Source organism: Balaenoptera physalus, assembly GCF_965194825.1.
Source record: "Balaenoptera physalus genome assembly, chromosome: 2".
Classification (NCBI taxonomy): Eukaryota; Metazoa; Chordata; class Mammalia; order Artiodactyla; family Balaenopteridae; genus Balaenoptera; species Balaenoptera physalus.
In genome coordinates this window covers 75526478-75541307 of record NC_138883.1, presented here as the reverse complement: position 1 = coordinate 75541307, position 14830 = coordinate 75526478, and the positions used below count along the sequence as shown (strand labels likewise).

At 37.2% G+C, this 14830-nt stretch overlaps 1 protein-coding gene across 8 annotated transcripts in view; it reads right to left on the bottom strand.

Moving 5' to 3' along the window:
* The window catches only part of CHD8 (chromodomain helicase DNA binding protein 8), a 57328-nt gene that overhangs the window by 18001 nt on the left and 24497 nt on the right, over nucleotides 1-14830 (bottom strand). For all 8 annotated transcript variants that reach the window (XM_082452335.1, XM_082452339.1, XM_082452334.1 and 5 more), the window contains 8 exons: nucleotides 10081-10263; nucleotides 9931-9999; nucleotides 9515-9570; nucleotides 8884-9001; nucleotides 4933-5016; nucleotides 2226-2363; nucleotides 812-933; nucleotides 429-672 (listed from right to left, as the gene is read on the bottom strand). In XM_082452335.1, coding sequence (XP_082308461.1) covers nucleotides 429-672; nucleotides 812-933; nucleotides 2226-2363; nucleotides 4933-5016; nucleotides 8884-9001; nucleotides 9515-9570; nucleotides 9931-9999; nucleotides 10081-10263 — 1014 coding nt within the window. The remainder of the gene's footprint in view (nucleotides 1-428; nucleotides 673-811; nucleotides 934-2225; nucleotides 2364-4932; nucleotides 5017-8883; nucleotides 9002-9514; nucleotides 9571-9930; nucleotides 10000-10080; nucleotides 10264-14830) is intronic.

The following is a 14830-nucleotide window of genomic DNA, read 5'->3' as shown; positions in this document are numbered from 1 at the left end:
ATGAATGGTTCAAATTTTTACTTGCAAACTTATATAGCAAAAAGCACTGATCTTGATGAAAATTTCAGTAGACTTTTTTTAAAAAAAAGGACGTGGCTTATGTTCACCACCATATGGATCAAGGAATTAATAAAGTAGCTAAATGAATTTCATTCTGGAAAATTCTTTCTTGATGAAAACATCAATGCTGATAAAACTCTATTTTAAATATATGTATTCATAAATAAAGTCAGAATTTCCACTGGATCAAAATGTCCATTGGATAAAAAGAGCAAAGTCAAAAAATGTCCTGCACAATCTAGACAAAAATTTTGCCTTAAATCACAGAGAGTCTCAATAAAAGTATTTGATTCATATAAAAGCCTCTAAAATACCAGGTACCTTGGCCTACTCTCTAAACCATAATATCTGTATTACGTACAACTCACCCGTGAATCTTTGCAGTACATTTCATACTGCTGAATCATCTGCCGGCTGGCCAGACTGCCATGGTACACAATAGTGTTCATCTCTGTCCAAGTGTTGAATTCTCTCTCCCAGTTAGTAATTGTGGACAGTGGGGCTATGACCAGGAAGGGGCCATGGATGCCCACATTATATACCTCCTGTAAGAAGGCAATGGACTGAATGGTTTTGCCCAATCCCATCTCATCAGCCAGGATGCAGTTCTGCCTGCAGATTCATCACGGAAAAAGAAAAGCAAGTCAAAAGAGACCATCTCTTTAAAAAGTACTTAAAAAGAAACTGTTTCAACAGAAAATAAATAATCTCAGACTAAGCCTATATGTTATGGTCCTACTCTTTTCTTTACCTGTTATACCAATTAAAGAGCAGCCAATTGACCCCTTCCAACTGATATTCCCTTAATTGGTTTCTGTTTTTATACTCATGTGACAACTCCAACTTCTTCCAGGCACTTGCTTGTGGACGATTCTAAAAAATAGGAAATTTGAATAAATGGCGTGGAGACACTAACAAAATTAGGTAAACTTACTAAGTAGTTCTAATAGTTGAAGTCAATTCAAAAACATTAACATGTTAAATATAAACATGTTAAATATATTCAAACTCATGAGTCCATAATGACACTTTTAAAAAAAAAGAGGAAGAAGGAAAGAGAAAAAACCCACTGATCACTTTTGGAGGGTGCTAAGGAAGTACTTCATTATTTTGAAACTGGGAAATAAAGGACAAGGTAAATAAATAAAGCATTTATCCTCCATTCCTATACCATCTGTCCCTTAGGGTAACCAAATGGTAGGTGAAACGTATTTCTTTTTACAGAAGATTCTGTCTAATAAATGAAGAAATGATAGAATCACCATTTAAAACTCCTTAAAGAATGGATCTCAGCAATGAACAAAAATGGCTGATAATATCACAAAAGACAACCTAACAGAACCATCTATAAAGTGGATTTAGTGGTCTCCCTCCCCAACCTGATGCAGCCTCTAGAACAGTGATATCTAATGGAACTGTCTACAATGATAGAAAATGTTTTATATCTGCCTTTAGCCACATATGACTACTGAGCATTTGAAATGTGGCTAGTGGCTACTGTATTGGACAGAACAGCTATAAAAAGTTCTAACAGACATGACTGCTCTACATCTAACTATTTATGTGATATATAAGGGACAGAAAAGGTACCAAGGGGAATGTAACTGGCAAACTGACTATGGAAAACCCTAGACACCTGGTTTCTTCAAGAGAAAATTGCAAAGGAGGGAGAGGAGATCAAGGGGAAACTATAATTAAGAAAGATATAGATGAGATATATTAACTAATAGCAATATATGGACCTTACTTAGAATTTAATTCAAACAATTTAACAAAAGTTAGAAGATAATCAGGGAAATAAATACAGTGATTGCTTACTTGATGATATTTAGGGATGGTTAAATTTTTTCAAGTGTAACAATGGTACTATTTACCTTTTAGACATACACACTGAAATGTTACACATAAAATGAAGGAATCTGAGATTTATTTTAAAATAATCTGGGAAATGGGGAAATGAGTAGGTAGAGAAATATGTGAAACAAGATTGGCTATGTGTTCATTTGTTAAAGTTGGGTGATGAGTACATTATACTACTTCTTCAACTTTCATATATGTTTGAAAATTTCCATAATAAAAAGCTAAAACAACCACATAAACTCCATACGAAGAAAATTAAATCATTGCCTATATGGACTTTACATTCTAAACGCAGATGTACTTACCACCCTTTTGAGTTCTGGGTGCCTTGACTGGATCCGTTTAAATTCTCGAATCTTGCCCTCATCGACATCCTCTTTTAGCTCCCAGGTACTATCCTCATAGGGCAGAGAGCACCACTTTACCAAGTAGTAAATTACAGGCTAAGAGAGAAAAAGCCAAAGCCTTAATGAAAGGATTCTGTGTTCTCTGCCGTGATTGAAAGATAAGAATTTGACTAAAGAATCAGATCACAAAGTGTCAATATCTAAAAAGGTGCCAAAAAAGTCAGGCTGAAAACACCAGCCAGAGGCTCACCTGCTGATGCACTGTACTATTTATGGCTCTGATCCTGTTTCCAGATAATTTATCAGAATCTGAAAGTGAAATTTCTACCCAGCACCATCTAGAACACTAAGCACTGAAACATTAGGCTCATCAACCAAACAGATTAAACAAACAAAAATCCTATATTGTGTTGAATTAGATTGAAATTGAATTGTTGAACTGAATTAACTATTGTTAATTATTGAATTAAAAGATATGGTATCCCTGTTCCATACTATCCTCCTGGCACCAAATTTGATACAGTAGAAGCCAGGCTACTGTAGAAGCGAAGAACAGGTTAAATCCATAGGAGCAGAGCAGGACTGAAATCACTGGGCTTCTGAGCTCCTGGAGCTCTCAGCGCAGATGCTGTTTCAAAGAGCAGCCATATGGTGGTAAAGAGATCTTCTTGCGAGCCCCAGGAAGCTAGGAGATAACTGCAAGAGGCATCTCTGAAGAGAGGTGAGAGTGAAGAGGAAGGGGAAATGCTGAAGCTCCACCTACGGTGCTATGCTCCATGCAGGCATTCTAGTGCAAGGGACGGGGCAGGGACCAGTGGTGATATGGCTCCTGTTCTCACCACCCAAGATGACTGATCACTGACCGGGCTGCAGTTGCATATTTGGCTTATATGAATCGAGAAGAATTAGACTGGGCCGAGTGTAATCACCAGGAAATCTCTAATTATCAACTCATAGAATACCCCTTAAAACAGCCAGCAAGAAGTATGAAGATATGTGTCTCAATAGAGATATAGATCAAGGAATACCTAGAATTAATGTAATTTCTCTTTGACCTTTTTCTTTACTGTAGTGACTCAGGTCACTTTCTACATAAAGACATTTGTCCACGCCACATATTTCCAGCACCCTTACTCTTCCAAGGACTTTAATATTTATTTCCACTATTGGGTAATGTAATAAGGATGACAAACTCATTTTGGAGAGGAGGGGGAAATGGGCAAACAGAACGTTTTTATCCAATACTGGGAACATAAATTACAGTACCAGGGTACTAAAACACTTTCATCTGTCATACTGGTCCCAATACATTCCAGAGGAGCCTAATCAAAGTCCAATTACTTTTGGAAGATGAAGGTGCAAGTATAGTGATAGAGGGCATAAGATTTTCAAGGCTGGGAAGGCTGAGATCCTGAAAGCGATGAGAATAATTTAACAGTAGCTAACCTGTCCTGACTAATAACTGGCCCATTCCACTCTCACCTCCCACAAATGAACAATAAGCAATAACTCCCACCCCTAACCCCAAAAGCAGAAGATATGTTTTCTGAGGCATTCTTGTTAGGATTTAAAGACACTGAATTGTAACGGGCCTTGGACATCAAAGGTTCTATCTGAGAAATGCTGAAGGCTTATAAAATAAACTGGGAATTTTACAGAGGGAAGACCTTGACTCTTAGGTCCTGTACGGATGATATATGGGAGCAAGTCATTTAGCTTGTGAGTGAGCCCAGCCCACCATCCAGCACTGATGTCTTAACAAGGCTCTGCTGTTAAGGCCCTACTACCCACTCTGTAAGCAGTGACTGTTTGAAGTGATAATAACTTGATGAAATGTGGCCCTGCAAAGTTAAACCAACAACTATGACTTGAAGTGAGAAGAGTTCTAACAAAATGGTGGTTCATGGCCTAAGTAAATTTAAATAAGAGAGCAATGCTGAATTCACTGGTGGCTTAGATCTATATAACTCTTATTTGGAAAATGAAAAAAAGTGATTAATGAAAACATATCACCTAGTGTTTAGCATATGTAAAATCTGCTACCCAATCTAAGAAAGCTTTAGTGCTGTGGTTACCAAATCAAACTATGCATGAGAAACCCTTGGAGAACCAACTTAAAAATACAGATCTCTGGATCCCACCCTAGATGTACTGAATCTGAACCTGTGGGAATAGGACCTCACATCTGTTTAAAGGTACTGATTCAAATGCAGTGTATCTGTTTTAGTGACAAATGAAAATGCATTTAACTAATGCTAAGTACAGGAAATAAATAATCCTCAACAACATGAAGAAAGCTATGAGTCTATGCAAGTATTTTTATATTCACAAATTTGGAGATTCGTAAAGTATCCCTTTCTGCATCCCCACCTCTCAACCCCCAACTGAAGGTCAAGGGTCTCCCATATAAAATTTGTCAGAAAATGAGGCCAAGGTTTATGAGTCCTTGTAAATATAGCTCCCAGATATTTGAGAATCTTTCCTTTTACCCTCTCTCTGTACTCCTTTACCTTCCCAGTATCATTCTAAGTATCTCTCAGAAAAATTCAAAAGTACCTTTTCAGTCCAAGAAATTTTTCAGCCATATCTGAAAAATAAAGGATGGGCAAGCAGACAGGAAGAAATCTTTAAGAGGCCTTTCATGTTCCTCCACGCCCCAACTCACCTCCCCATTGTCCTTGTCAATGCTGTGAGACTCATCCAATATCCTATCCACCTCCACATAGTCTGGGTTGAAGGGCTCTTCGTCCTAGAGGAATTATGAAACCAAACAATAAGACCAAAAGATCACTGTCCAGGAAACCCACTCCTCCATGCAACCTTTAGCTGATAACCCGACTTCAAAATTTATTAAGAGAAAAGAAGGGAGTTCCCCATTTTCATAATATCATATCCTACACACTTACCTGTATTTGCATCTATCCTCTTGCCTGTTACCAGATAAAGTATCACTACTCCCTAACAGGCCATTCACTCCATATATGCTTTGGATTCCACTCCTTCTTGCCTTCTTAGGAATCTCTCTCTATGCTATGGAGCATTCCCATAACACACAACCATACTCGACTATTTCTCATCTTTTCTTTAATTATTAGTTTATTTATTTTAGCTGTGCTGGGTCTTCGTTGCAGTGCGTGGGCTCTTCGTTGTGGCACACAGTCTTCTCTAGTTGCAGCACACGGGCTCTCTAGTTGCGGCGTGTGGGCTCTCTAGTTGCGGCACGCAGGCTCTCTAGTTGCTGTGCGTGGGCTCTAGAGAGCATGGGCTCAGTAGTTGCGGTGTGCGAACTTAGCTGTGGTATGTGGGATCTTAGTTCCCCAACCAGGGAACTTCACGTCTTAAAAAGACTTCCCTGACTCTACATCCCCCTGCAACTATTCTTCTGTTCTGCCTCATACCCAAACTTTTCCAAGAGTTTTAAACACACAGTACCTCCATTTCATCACTTCCTTCACTTACTTGTCCACCCATTCCACTCTTCTTTCTACTTCCAACACACAATGAAACTACTCTTGTCGAGGTATTAATGATCTCCAAATTGCCAAATATAATGGAAACATTTCTGTACTCACCTTAATTTACCTATACAAAGTATTCAACAATTCATTATTCTCTCCCCAAAGCACTCTCTTCCCTAGGCTTTTCTGAGACACCACATTCTCTTCGGTAGCCTTTATTTTGGTTTCACTTTTTGTTTTGGCCAATTCTCAGTCACCTTCACTGGCTCTTTTGTTCCTAAGTCACTGGTATCCAACTTTGGGTGGTATCCCAAGATAAATAACCCAAGACTCCAAAGAAAGATCTCAAAGAAACCTTAAGGAAAAAACTCTTTCCTTCTTAAGACACTTTCCCCCTGATTTTTGTGATATATCTTTTTCCTAATCTTTCTCCTACCACTCCAGCAAACAGTCCCTTCTTCACCTGGTCCTCTAAATTTGTGAGAATTGCTGAAGGATTGGCTCTGGGCTTACATCCATTCTCTTATAGAAAGAACTTTAAAAAAGTACAGAACTATTAGAAAGTATAGAACTTTCCCCAGGGTGACTCTATTCATTATTAAGGCTTTAATAATTATGTATATGCTGATACATTCCAAAGTTAAATTGCAGCCTAAAAACTCCAGATTTGTATATCTATCTCCTTGCTAGAAATGTGTTAACAGAATTTTAAGCTTAACACGGTCTAAACTAAAATCTTGATTTTCCCCAAATCAGTTGCTTCTAAAATCTTCCATTCTTTAATAAATGACTCTACCTCAAGCCATTAGCTCAGACCAGAAACCTATCTATATAAGCCATTGCACCAAATCCTGTCAATTCTACTTTAAAGTAAACTTAAATCTACCCATTCTCTCTAACCACTGAAACCACGCTGCTATAAGCTTTAATTTCTCATCTAGAAAACTTCAACAGCCTCCTTACTGCTCATCCTACTTTCACGCTTACTCTTCTCCAATCCATTCTCCAAAGTCTAGACGATCTTTTTTTTTTTTTTAAGTAAATTTTATTTATTTATTTATTTATTTTTGGCTGTGTTGGGTCTTCGTTGCTGTGCACGGTCTTTCTCTAGTTGTGGCAAGCGGGGGCTACTCTTCGTTGTGGTGCGCAGGCTTCTTATTGCGGTGGCTTCTCTTGTTGCAGAGCGCGGGCTCTAGAGCGCAGGCTCGGTAGTTGTGGCGCATGGGCTTTGTTGCTCTGCAGCATGTGGGATCTTCCCGGACCAGGGCTCGAACCCATGTCCCCTGTGTTGGCGGGGGGATTCTTAACCACTGCGCCACCAGGGAAACCCTAGATGATCTTCTAAAAATGAAAACTGGATGTGCTCTGACCTGTTTTAAATAGTCCAGTGGTTTCCCCCTTTGCACTTAGAATAAAAACAAAACTAAAAGGTCTATAAGCACCTGCTTGCCTAAATTTCTGATCTCATTTCGGGCCGCTCACTCTCTATCGTACATCAGTCCCACTCTCCTTTCAGTTCCTCATCCTGTCTCAGGGCTTTCATATATTGCTATTTCCCATGCCAGGGATACTATTTACATGTGTTCATGGTCTTGCTAACTCATTCATAATTCAATTCTCAGTGAAGTCTTCACTGATTATCCAAAGTAGGCGTTTTTTTCTTAGGTCTTCCTGTGCTCTTTCTTTCCTGGCACTTACCACAATTTGAATTATTTTTAAATCTCTCTCTCTCCCCATTAGACAGTGAGCTACATGAGAACACAGACCACGTGTGATTTATTTACCATAGTGACTAGCACATAATAAACAATGAATAAATGAATAATTGATTTGGTTAAATGGCCTACCTATAAAGGCAAAACTGACTGGCATACAAGTCAGTTAGCAGAGCTTGGCTCAAGGGTCACAAATTATATATCTAGTACCAACTGGAATGGGATTAGTTTCATCATACATCTCACAAATTAGGCTTTAAAAGAACATAGACCAAAAATCAAAAAACAAAAAACCCCTCACAACGCAATTATTATTATTTTCATATAAAAAGAAATTATAAAACCTACATGGCCCTACTTGCCCTCTCCAAGTGATGTGGAAAATAACTCATTTATTGGCAAACCTGGTGATATAGTTTTTTCAGATGTATTTTGTCACAGCTGGGGTTTTTTGCTGAAGCTATACATCATTCCTTCTTTCACTCTTTCTTACTAGCTCCTCTTTAAGTTTTTTAAAAAAAATACATTTACTTATTTATTTATTTTTGGCTGCATTGGGTCTTTGTTGCGGGCTTTCTCTAGTTGCGGCGAGGGGGTCTACTCTTCGTTGCGGTGCGCAGGCTTCTCACTGCAGTGGCTTCTCTTATTGCAGAGCACAGGCTCTAGGTGCGCAGGCTTCAGTAGTTGTGGCATGTGGGCTCTAGAGCGCAGGCTCAGTAGTTGTGGCACACGGGCTTAGTCGCTCCACAGCATGCGGGATCTTCCCGGACCAGGGCTCAAACCCGCGTCCCCTGCACTGGCAGGTGGATTCTTAACCACTTTGCCACCAGGGAAGTCCTCCTCTTTAGGTCTTAAGAAGCTTTGAGAAAGAATTCTTCTTCTCAAGGCACTCAGTAATGAAAAATCCCATTTCGGGAAAGGTATATGTATACAAAGCAAAATCGAGAGTTAAAATACAGCTCAAGAGATCCTTACAGATGTTCCAGTACTTAACTAGTAGTAACACTGGGTATGGGGTATTAAAGCTCCTTTATCACTATTTCTAGTTACACTGGATTAGAAATTTGAGAAAATAAATGTTCTCTCTTAATGATATGGTTGCTTATGTCTGCAGATACCATCAACTGCTGAAGACTGACATTAGAGGGAGAAGAATGCCGCAAGTACACCAGAGGTCAGTTTACCATCTGTTTTGAAAATACTTCATGAACATCAAAAAACTCAATTTGAAAGTACCCTATAACTTATAAAAATACCATATTTAGACCTGGTAAAACAAAGCCTGGGGCAATTAAGTAAGGAAAGTCCAATGATCAAAATGAACACTTTATGCCCATATATACAAAGCAACTATGAGTCTTCTGAAGAATCAGTCAAGGCTGATAACCCCAGTAATTTATGCTTCTATGAAATAAATGATAGGCAATACCTATTCCTAATTACCTCATGGAAGAAGTGTCTCATCTGAGCCATTTTGGTTTTGAAGCGCTTTAGTTTTTGATGGATCCTCTTATCCTTCTCTAGTTGGGAGATGGTAGCCCACTCACAGTGTAGATAGGAGCTGAAGGGGATGGAAATAGCCAGTCACAGTGTGAGAAAGGGGAACTGGTCGGCTAGTGTCTGAGATGTGGGGATTAGCCAGAAGCAGACATAAGAGTATGTGCTTCAGTGGCGAGACAGTCTCCTAGGTCAGTGCTTCTTAAACTTGATTTTGCACACAAACCACCTGGTCGAGGGTAGGCTTGAAAGTTCACATTTCTAACAGGCACCCAAATGACGCTAACTCTGCTGGTCCACGGATCACACTCTGAGTAGCGAGGTCTTAATCTTAGACTAACGGAAAGAGGATTTTACAAGGCATTTTATCAGGAACCATCCTCACCCCACCTTTCTGCAGGTAAATATAAAGAGTCAATTCCTGAGCTTCTCTCTGAATAGACATTTTCCTCACCAAAAACAGGTGAGGAGACTATAAAAAAAGGGACACATTCCCACCCAGGATAGACTATACAGGAGAACTTTTTACAACACTGAGGAACTTGGGGTGAAAAGCTTTTTTGCACAGATCACATACTAGTTCTTGTACTTGACAAAGAATTCTTCTGCTTCAGTATATTGTCCAGAAGGAAGCTGAGAAGAAAGAAATTACAGTTACTAACAACTTATTTGTCAAAGGGAACCTTTCATTTTAACACACATGGTAGAGCTTCATACCAATGCTCCCAGAATATATTACTGACTAAGGGATTAAAGAACTTAATCTGGTATTTCAATACTGGAGGCTTGACAGCTGGAGAAAATAAGCCCTTTTCCAGTTTAAACAAATAAGCGAAAGAAGTGGCAATAAGACAGCTCCTACTTTCCACCTAACTTTTCTCCACCATCTCTTGTAACTACATTGTAGCAATATAGCCTGACATCCAAAGGTGCTCATTACATACAGCCTGTAACTGTAGCATTATGGGCTGACATTAAAAATAGAGGCCTCACCTCCTTCTTCACAATACGCATAGAAAGCACTTTGTCTACGATGGCTGCATCTTCTTCACTGGGATTCTCCTGTAGCAAAAGATGCAGTCAGTCAACAGAGATTGTGAGCAGCAAGACAAAGGTCTCAAATTGCTTACGTTCTCAGCTTACCACAAAGAACTGCATGGAAGGCAAAGTCTCGCCATCTGGTTCCTGCACTGGCTCAGGCAGGATAGGCTCAGTTTTGATTGGACCAGTTACATCTACTTCTTCTTCTTCTTCATCATCTGTGATCTTTATATCCAGATCCTCTGTATACTTTTTCCGTTTAACTTGGCGGTTTGAGCGTCTCTTCTATAGAGGCAAAAATGGTTAAAATAACTGCTTAGGTCTCTCAAGGAGAAAACCTTTAAAACTATTCGCCTATAGTCATATACTTAGATTTGACTCCAAAATCCCTATGAAAAATCAAACCAAAAGATGATAAAGAGCTTATTTATCGAATTATGTGATGTCAAATCATGTAACTTATTCTATGTACTGAATATATATTAACTTGCTGAATTGTTCTATCAAAGTATCAGATTCCACCTGAAAGTAACCTATTGGCAAGAGGCTCTAAAAAATTGAAACAGGACTCTCAACCTGCAGAGTGCAATGAACTTCACAGGAGGAGCAACCCTGGAGTGCAAAGGTGCAAGAACATTTTGTTTCTAATTATTTCTTTGTTTTAGTTCTAAAGTTTTTTTGTTTGTTTTAATAAATAGGATCATACTGTATGTACTGTTCTGCTGCTTACTTTTCTGTTAACATTTTTCTTGGAGATGTTTTCCATATCAATACATTTCAAATCTGCCTTATTCTTTCAAATGGTTGAGTAAAAGATTTTTTAATTAAATAATCTAAGTAATACTTGCAGCTCATGATAAAAAAATTAGGAAGGATGGAGAGACAAAATTATTATTTTTCAATCATGATTATAACCCCTGGAAAACTCAAAATCAAATGAGTCATTAGAAGCAGAACTACTGAAATTGAGTAAACTTGCTTGGCATAAAATTAATTTTTAAAAATCAATAGCATTCTTATATAGACTAAGGCAGAAAATACAATAAAAGAAAATATTCTTTTTATGAGAAAATATTAATTATCTTAAGCGTTAAATTTAGTAAGAAATATATAAAATCTATGTGAAGAAAACTTTAAAGCACTATAGGAGGACATTAAAAGAGAGCTGAATAAATAGTGAAATATATATACCCTCCCTAATCACATAAATTCGAAAAACAAAATTAACAAAATTTTTTAATTAGATAAGCTGATTCTAAAATTCAAATGGAGAACTAAACATCTAAGAATAACCAGGAAAAATATGAAAAAGTATACTTGGCCTTATCAGATATTAAGGACAATATAAAGCTATACTAATTAACACAACTTGGTACCTCTCCAAGAAGAGATAAACATGTCAAGGAAATAATGTCCAGATATAGACTAAAATACTTATGTGGATTTAGAACATGATAAAAACAGAACTTCTAATCAGTGAGGAAAAAGTGGATTATTCTATAAAATGGGATTGAAAACAGATGACTGGCCATCTAGTGGATGTAAGAAACAAATCTACAAAAAGACTGCAAGATTTAAAAGTTAAAAAAAAAGACATAAAATTTCTAAAAGAAGATGTGGAAGAATTTTTTTTTATAATCCTGGAGTAGAGAAGGTGTTTCTAATAAATTGATCAATTTGACCTTGTAAAAAGTTTAAGATATCTGCGTAATATCAATATAATCCATCATAAAGTTGAGACAAATAATAAACTAGAGAAAAAATGCCATATGATACATTTCCCAAGCATAAAGAGGTCTTTTGAATAACTAAGAAAAAGATCAATACAATAGAAATATGGGCAAATAACATAAAAAGACAGTTCATAGAAAAAAACAGAATGGCTTTTAGTGTAAAATGATGCTCACACTCAGAATAAAATTGTTACAACTGAAAACTAAACTGAGATCCCCTTTTTCTTTTTTTCTTGCACCTACCGAAGTGGCAAAAATCAGAAAGTTGGATCAAATATTTGAAACAGGAACGCACACATTGTTGGTGAGAGTACACACTGGCATGAAGAAAATTTCTACAGAAGAAAACTTGCCAATACCCTTTGATCCAACAATTCCACTTCAAAGATATTATCCTACAGATAAATTTGCACATATATACAAATCTCTGTAGCATTACTTGTGGTAGTAGAAGACCAGAGAAAACCTAAATGCCTATCAACAGGGGATTGGTTAAACAAATTACGCTATAGTCAAAGTATGAAATACTATAGAACTATTTAAAAAGAATGGTATAAATTAACAAGACCGAATGTTGAAGATGTGGAACTGGAACTCTCACTGCTGGTGGAAGTGTAAAATGACACAATCACTTCGGAAGCTGGCAGATTCTTATAAAGTTAAATGGTTAAATGTTTAACTACCCCACAGTCTATCAACTCCTGGGGATTTAGCTATGAGAAGTGAAAACCTATGTCCACAAAGTATGTGTACTGAGACTGTTCATTGCAGATTTACTTATAACAGCTCCAAACTGGGAACAAACCAAATGTCTAATAGAATGAATAAACACTGTGCTATATTCATAAATAAAAACGATTCTCAAGAAAGAAAAAAAGAATGAACTTCAGATACATCAACAACATGAATAAATCTGAACAACATAATGCTGAAAAAAGTGAGACCCAAGAGTACATACTATGTGATTCCATTTACATGAAGTTCAGGCTAAGTTTAATTTATGGTAATAAAAATGGGCACAATGGTTACCTATGTGGAGGTGTTGGGGAGAGGATGGTGAACTGACTGAAAAGAGGGTACAAGGGAACTTTCTGGGATGATGGAACACGGGACGTCATTAAATAATCTCTCTACTTTGGTGTGTATTTCAAATTTTTCATAATAAAAAAGAGAGTGTGAGGAAGGATAGCTAGATCTATCTTTTTGATAAAGAACTACCTTCAAGATATATTGTTGGAGAAAAAAAGCAACAGTACAGAAGAGTAGGTATGGAATACTTACAGTAAGTGGGAGTGGAATTAGAGTGCTCATGAAAGTAAAGAATATTTCTGGAAGGATACACAAAAATAGTAACAGAGGTTACCTCTGGAGAAAAGACCTGGGGGGACTGTGAGGTCTCCATTGCCAACACTGGTATTACCAAAGTTATGGGCTTAATTGTATCCCCTCAAATTCTTATGTTGAAATCCTAACCCTTGGTACCTCAGAATGTGACTGTATTTGGAGACAGGGCCTTTAAAGAGGTGATTAAATTAGGGTGGGCACTAATTCAACTGGATTTGTGTCCTTAAAAGAGGAGGGAATTTGGACACACGCAAAGACACCAGGAATATACGCACTGAGGAAAGACCATGTGCGGACACAGTGAGAAGGTAGCCCTCTGCAAGCCAAGGAGAGAGGTCTCAGAGGTAACCAGACCTGCTGACCTCTTGATCTTCGACTTCTAGCCTTTAGAACTGTGAGAAAATAAATTTCTGTTGTTTAAGCTACCCAATCTGTGGTATATTGTATTGGCAACCCTAGCATATTAATACACCACTTCTAAAATTTTTTTAATCTTTGTATTTCTTGTATCACAAAGATTTGCCTTCAGTTTGTGTTTTGTTTATTTAACAAACACCTTATTTAACCCTTTGTTTATTTATTTAACAAACACATAACTCTTACTATGCTCTCTTACCTAAACACTGTTCTATGTGCTTTATAAACGTTTACATTTAAGCCTCCTAACAACCCTACTTGGTAGATATTACTATCTGCATTTTAGAGATGAGAAAATTGAGACACCAAGAGGTTAAGTAAACTTGCCTGAAGTGACAGTGTTAGTGAACAGTAGCGTTAAGATGAGAACCCAAGAAATCCTGCTCCAGTCTGTGGTCTTAACCACTATGCTGTTTAGAGAATTTTGTTGTTGTTGTACATGCGTAATTTTTATACAGTTAAATGTATCGATCTTTCCCTTTATGACTTCTGAATTTTAATACTCTCCTTAGAAAGATCTACCTGATTTTACAATTATTTAAAAAAAAACTTATCCATGTTTTATAAAGGTTCATGATTTCAATTTTTGCATTTAGACCTTTGATTAAACTAGAAATTGTTTTTGTTAAAGAGTAATGCAAGAAATCCAATTTTATTTATTTCTTCCTGAATGTGTAGCCAGTTGTCCTAACTTAATTTATTAAATAATCTTTCTTTCCATTGATTTTATTTTTTATTATTATTATTATTATTTTTTTTTTTTTTTTGGCTGCGCCACACGGCTTGCAGGATCTTAGTTCCCAGACCAGGGATTGAACCCGGGCCCTCAGAAGTGAAATTGCAGAGTCCTAACCACTGGACCACCAGGGAATTCCCTCCACTGATTTTAAATGGCCTTTTAACTCATATACTAACTTCTCATAACAACTATTTGAATCCTCTTCTAGACTCTATTATCTTTTACTAATCTCTTATTTCTTCTCTAATTTTAAACTCTTAGTAATTATTATTTCATAATATACTCTAATGCCTGTTAAATCTAGCTTTTGCCTCATTCTCCTTTTCAAAAATGTCTTGGCTATTCTCACGTGTAAACATACCCCAGAAGAACCAAAGTCTCAGTTTATCAAGGTATTGAATGCATATTAAGGAAGAGGGGATATAAAAAAATAAATAAATAAAATAAAATTCAAATCAAAAGAAAAAAAGGAAGAGGGGAGACATTTATAAAGTACTGATAGCTAGTGAGGCACCTGAGGTTTGTCTAGTCCAAACCTCCATTTTTCAGATACAGAACTTACACATAGCTAAGTAACCTGGCCAGGCCCATTAGAGCTACTTAGAAGTACCACGGGTCT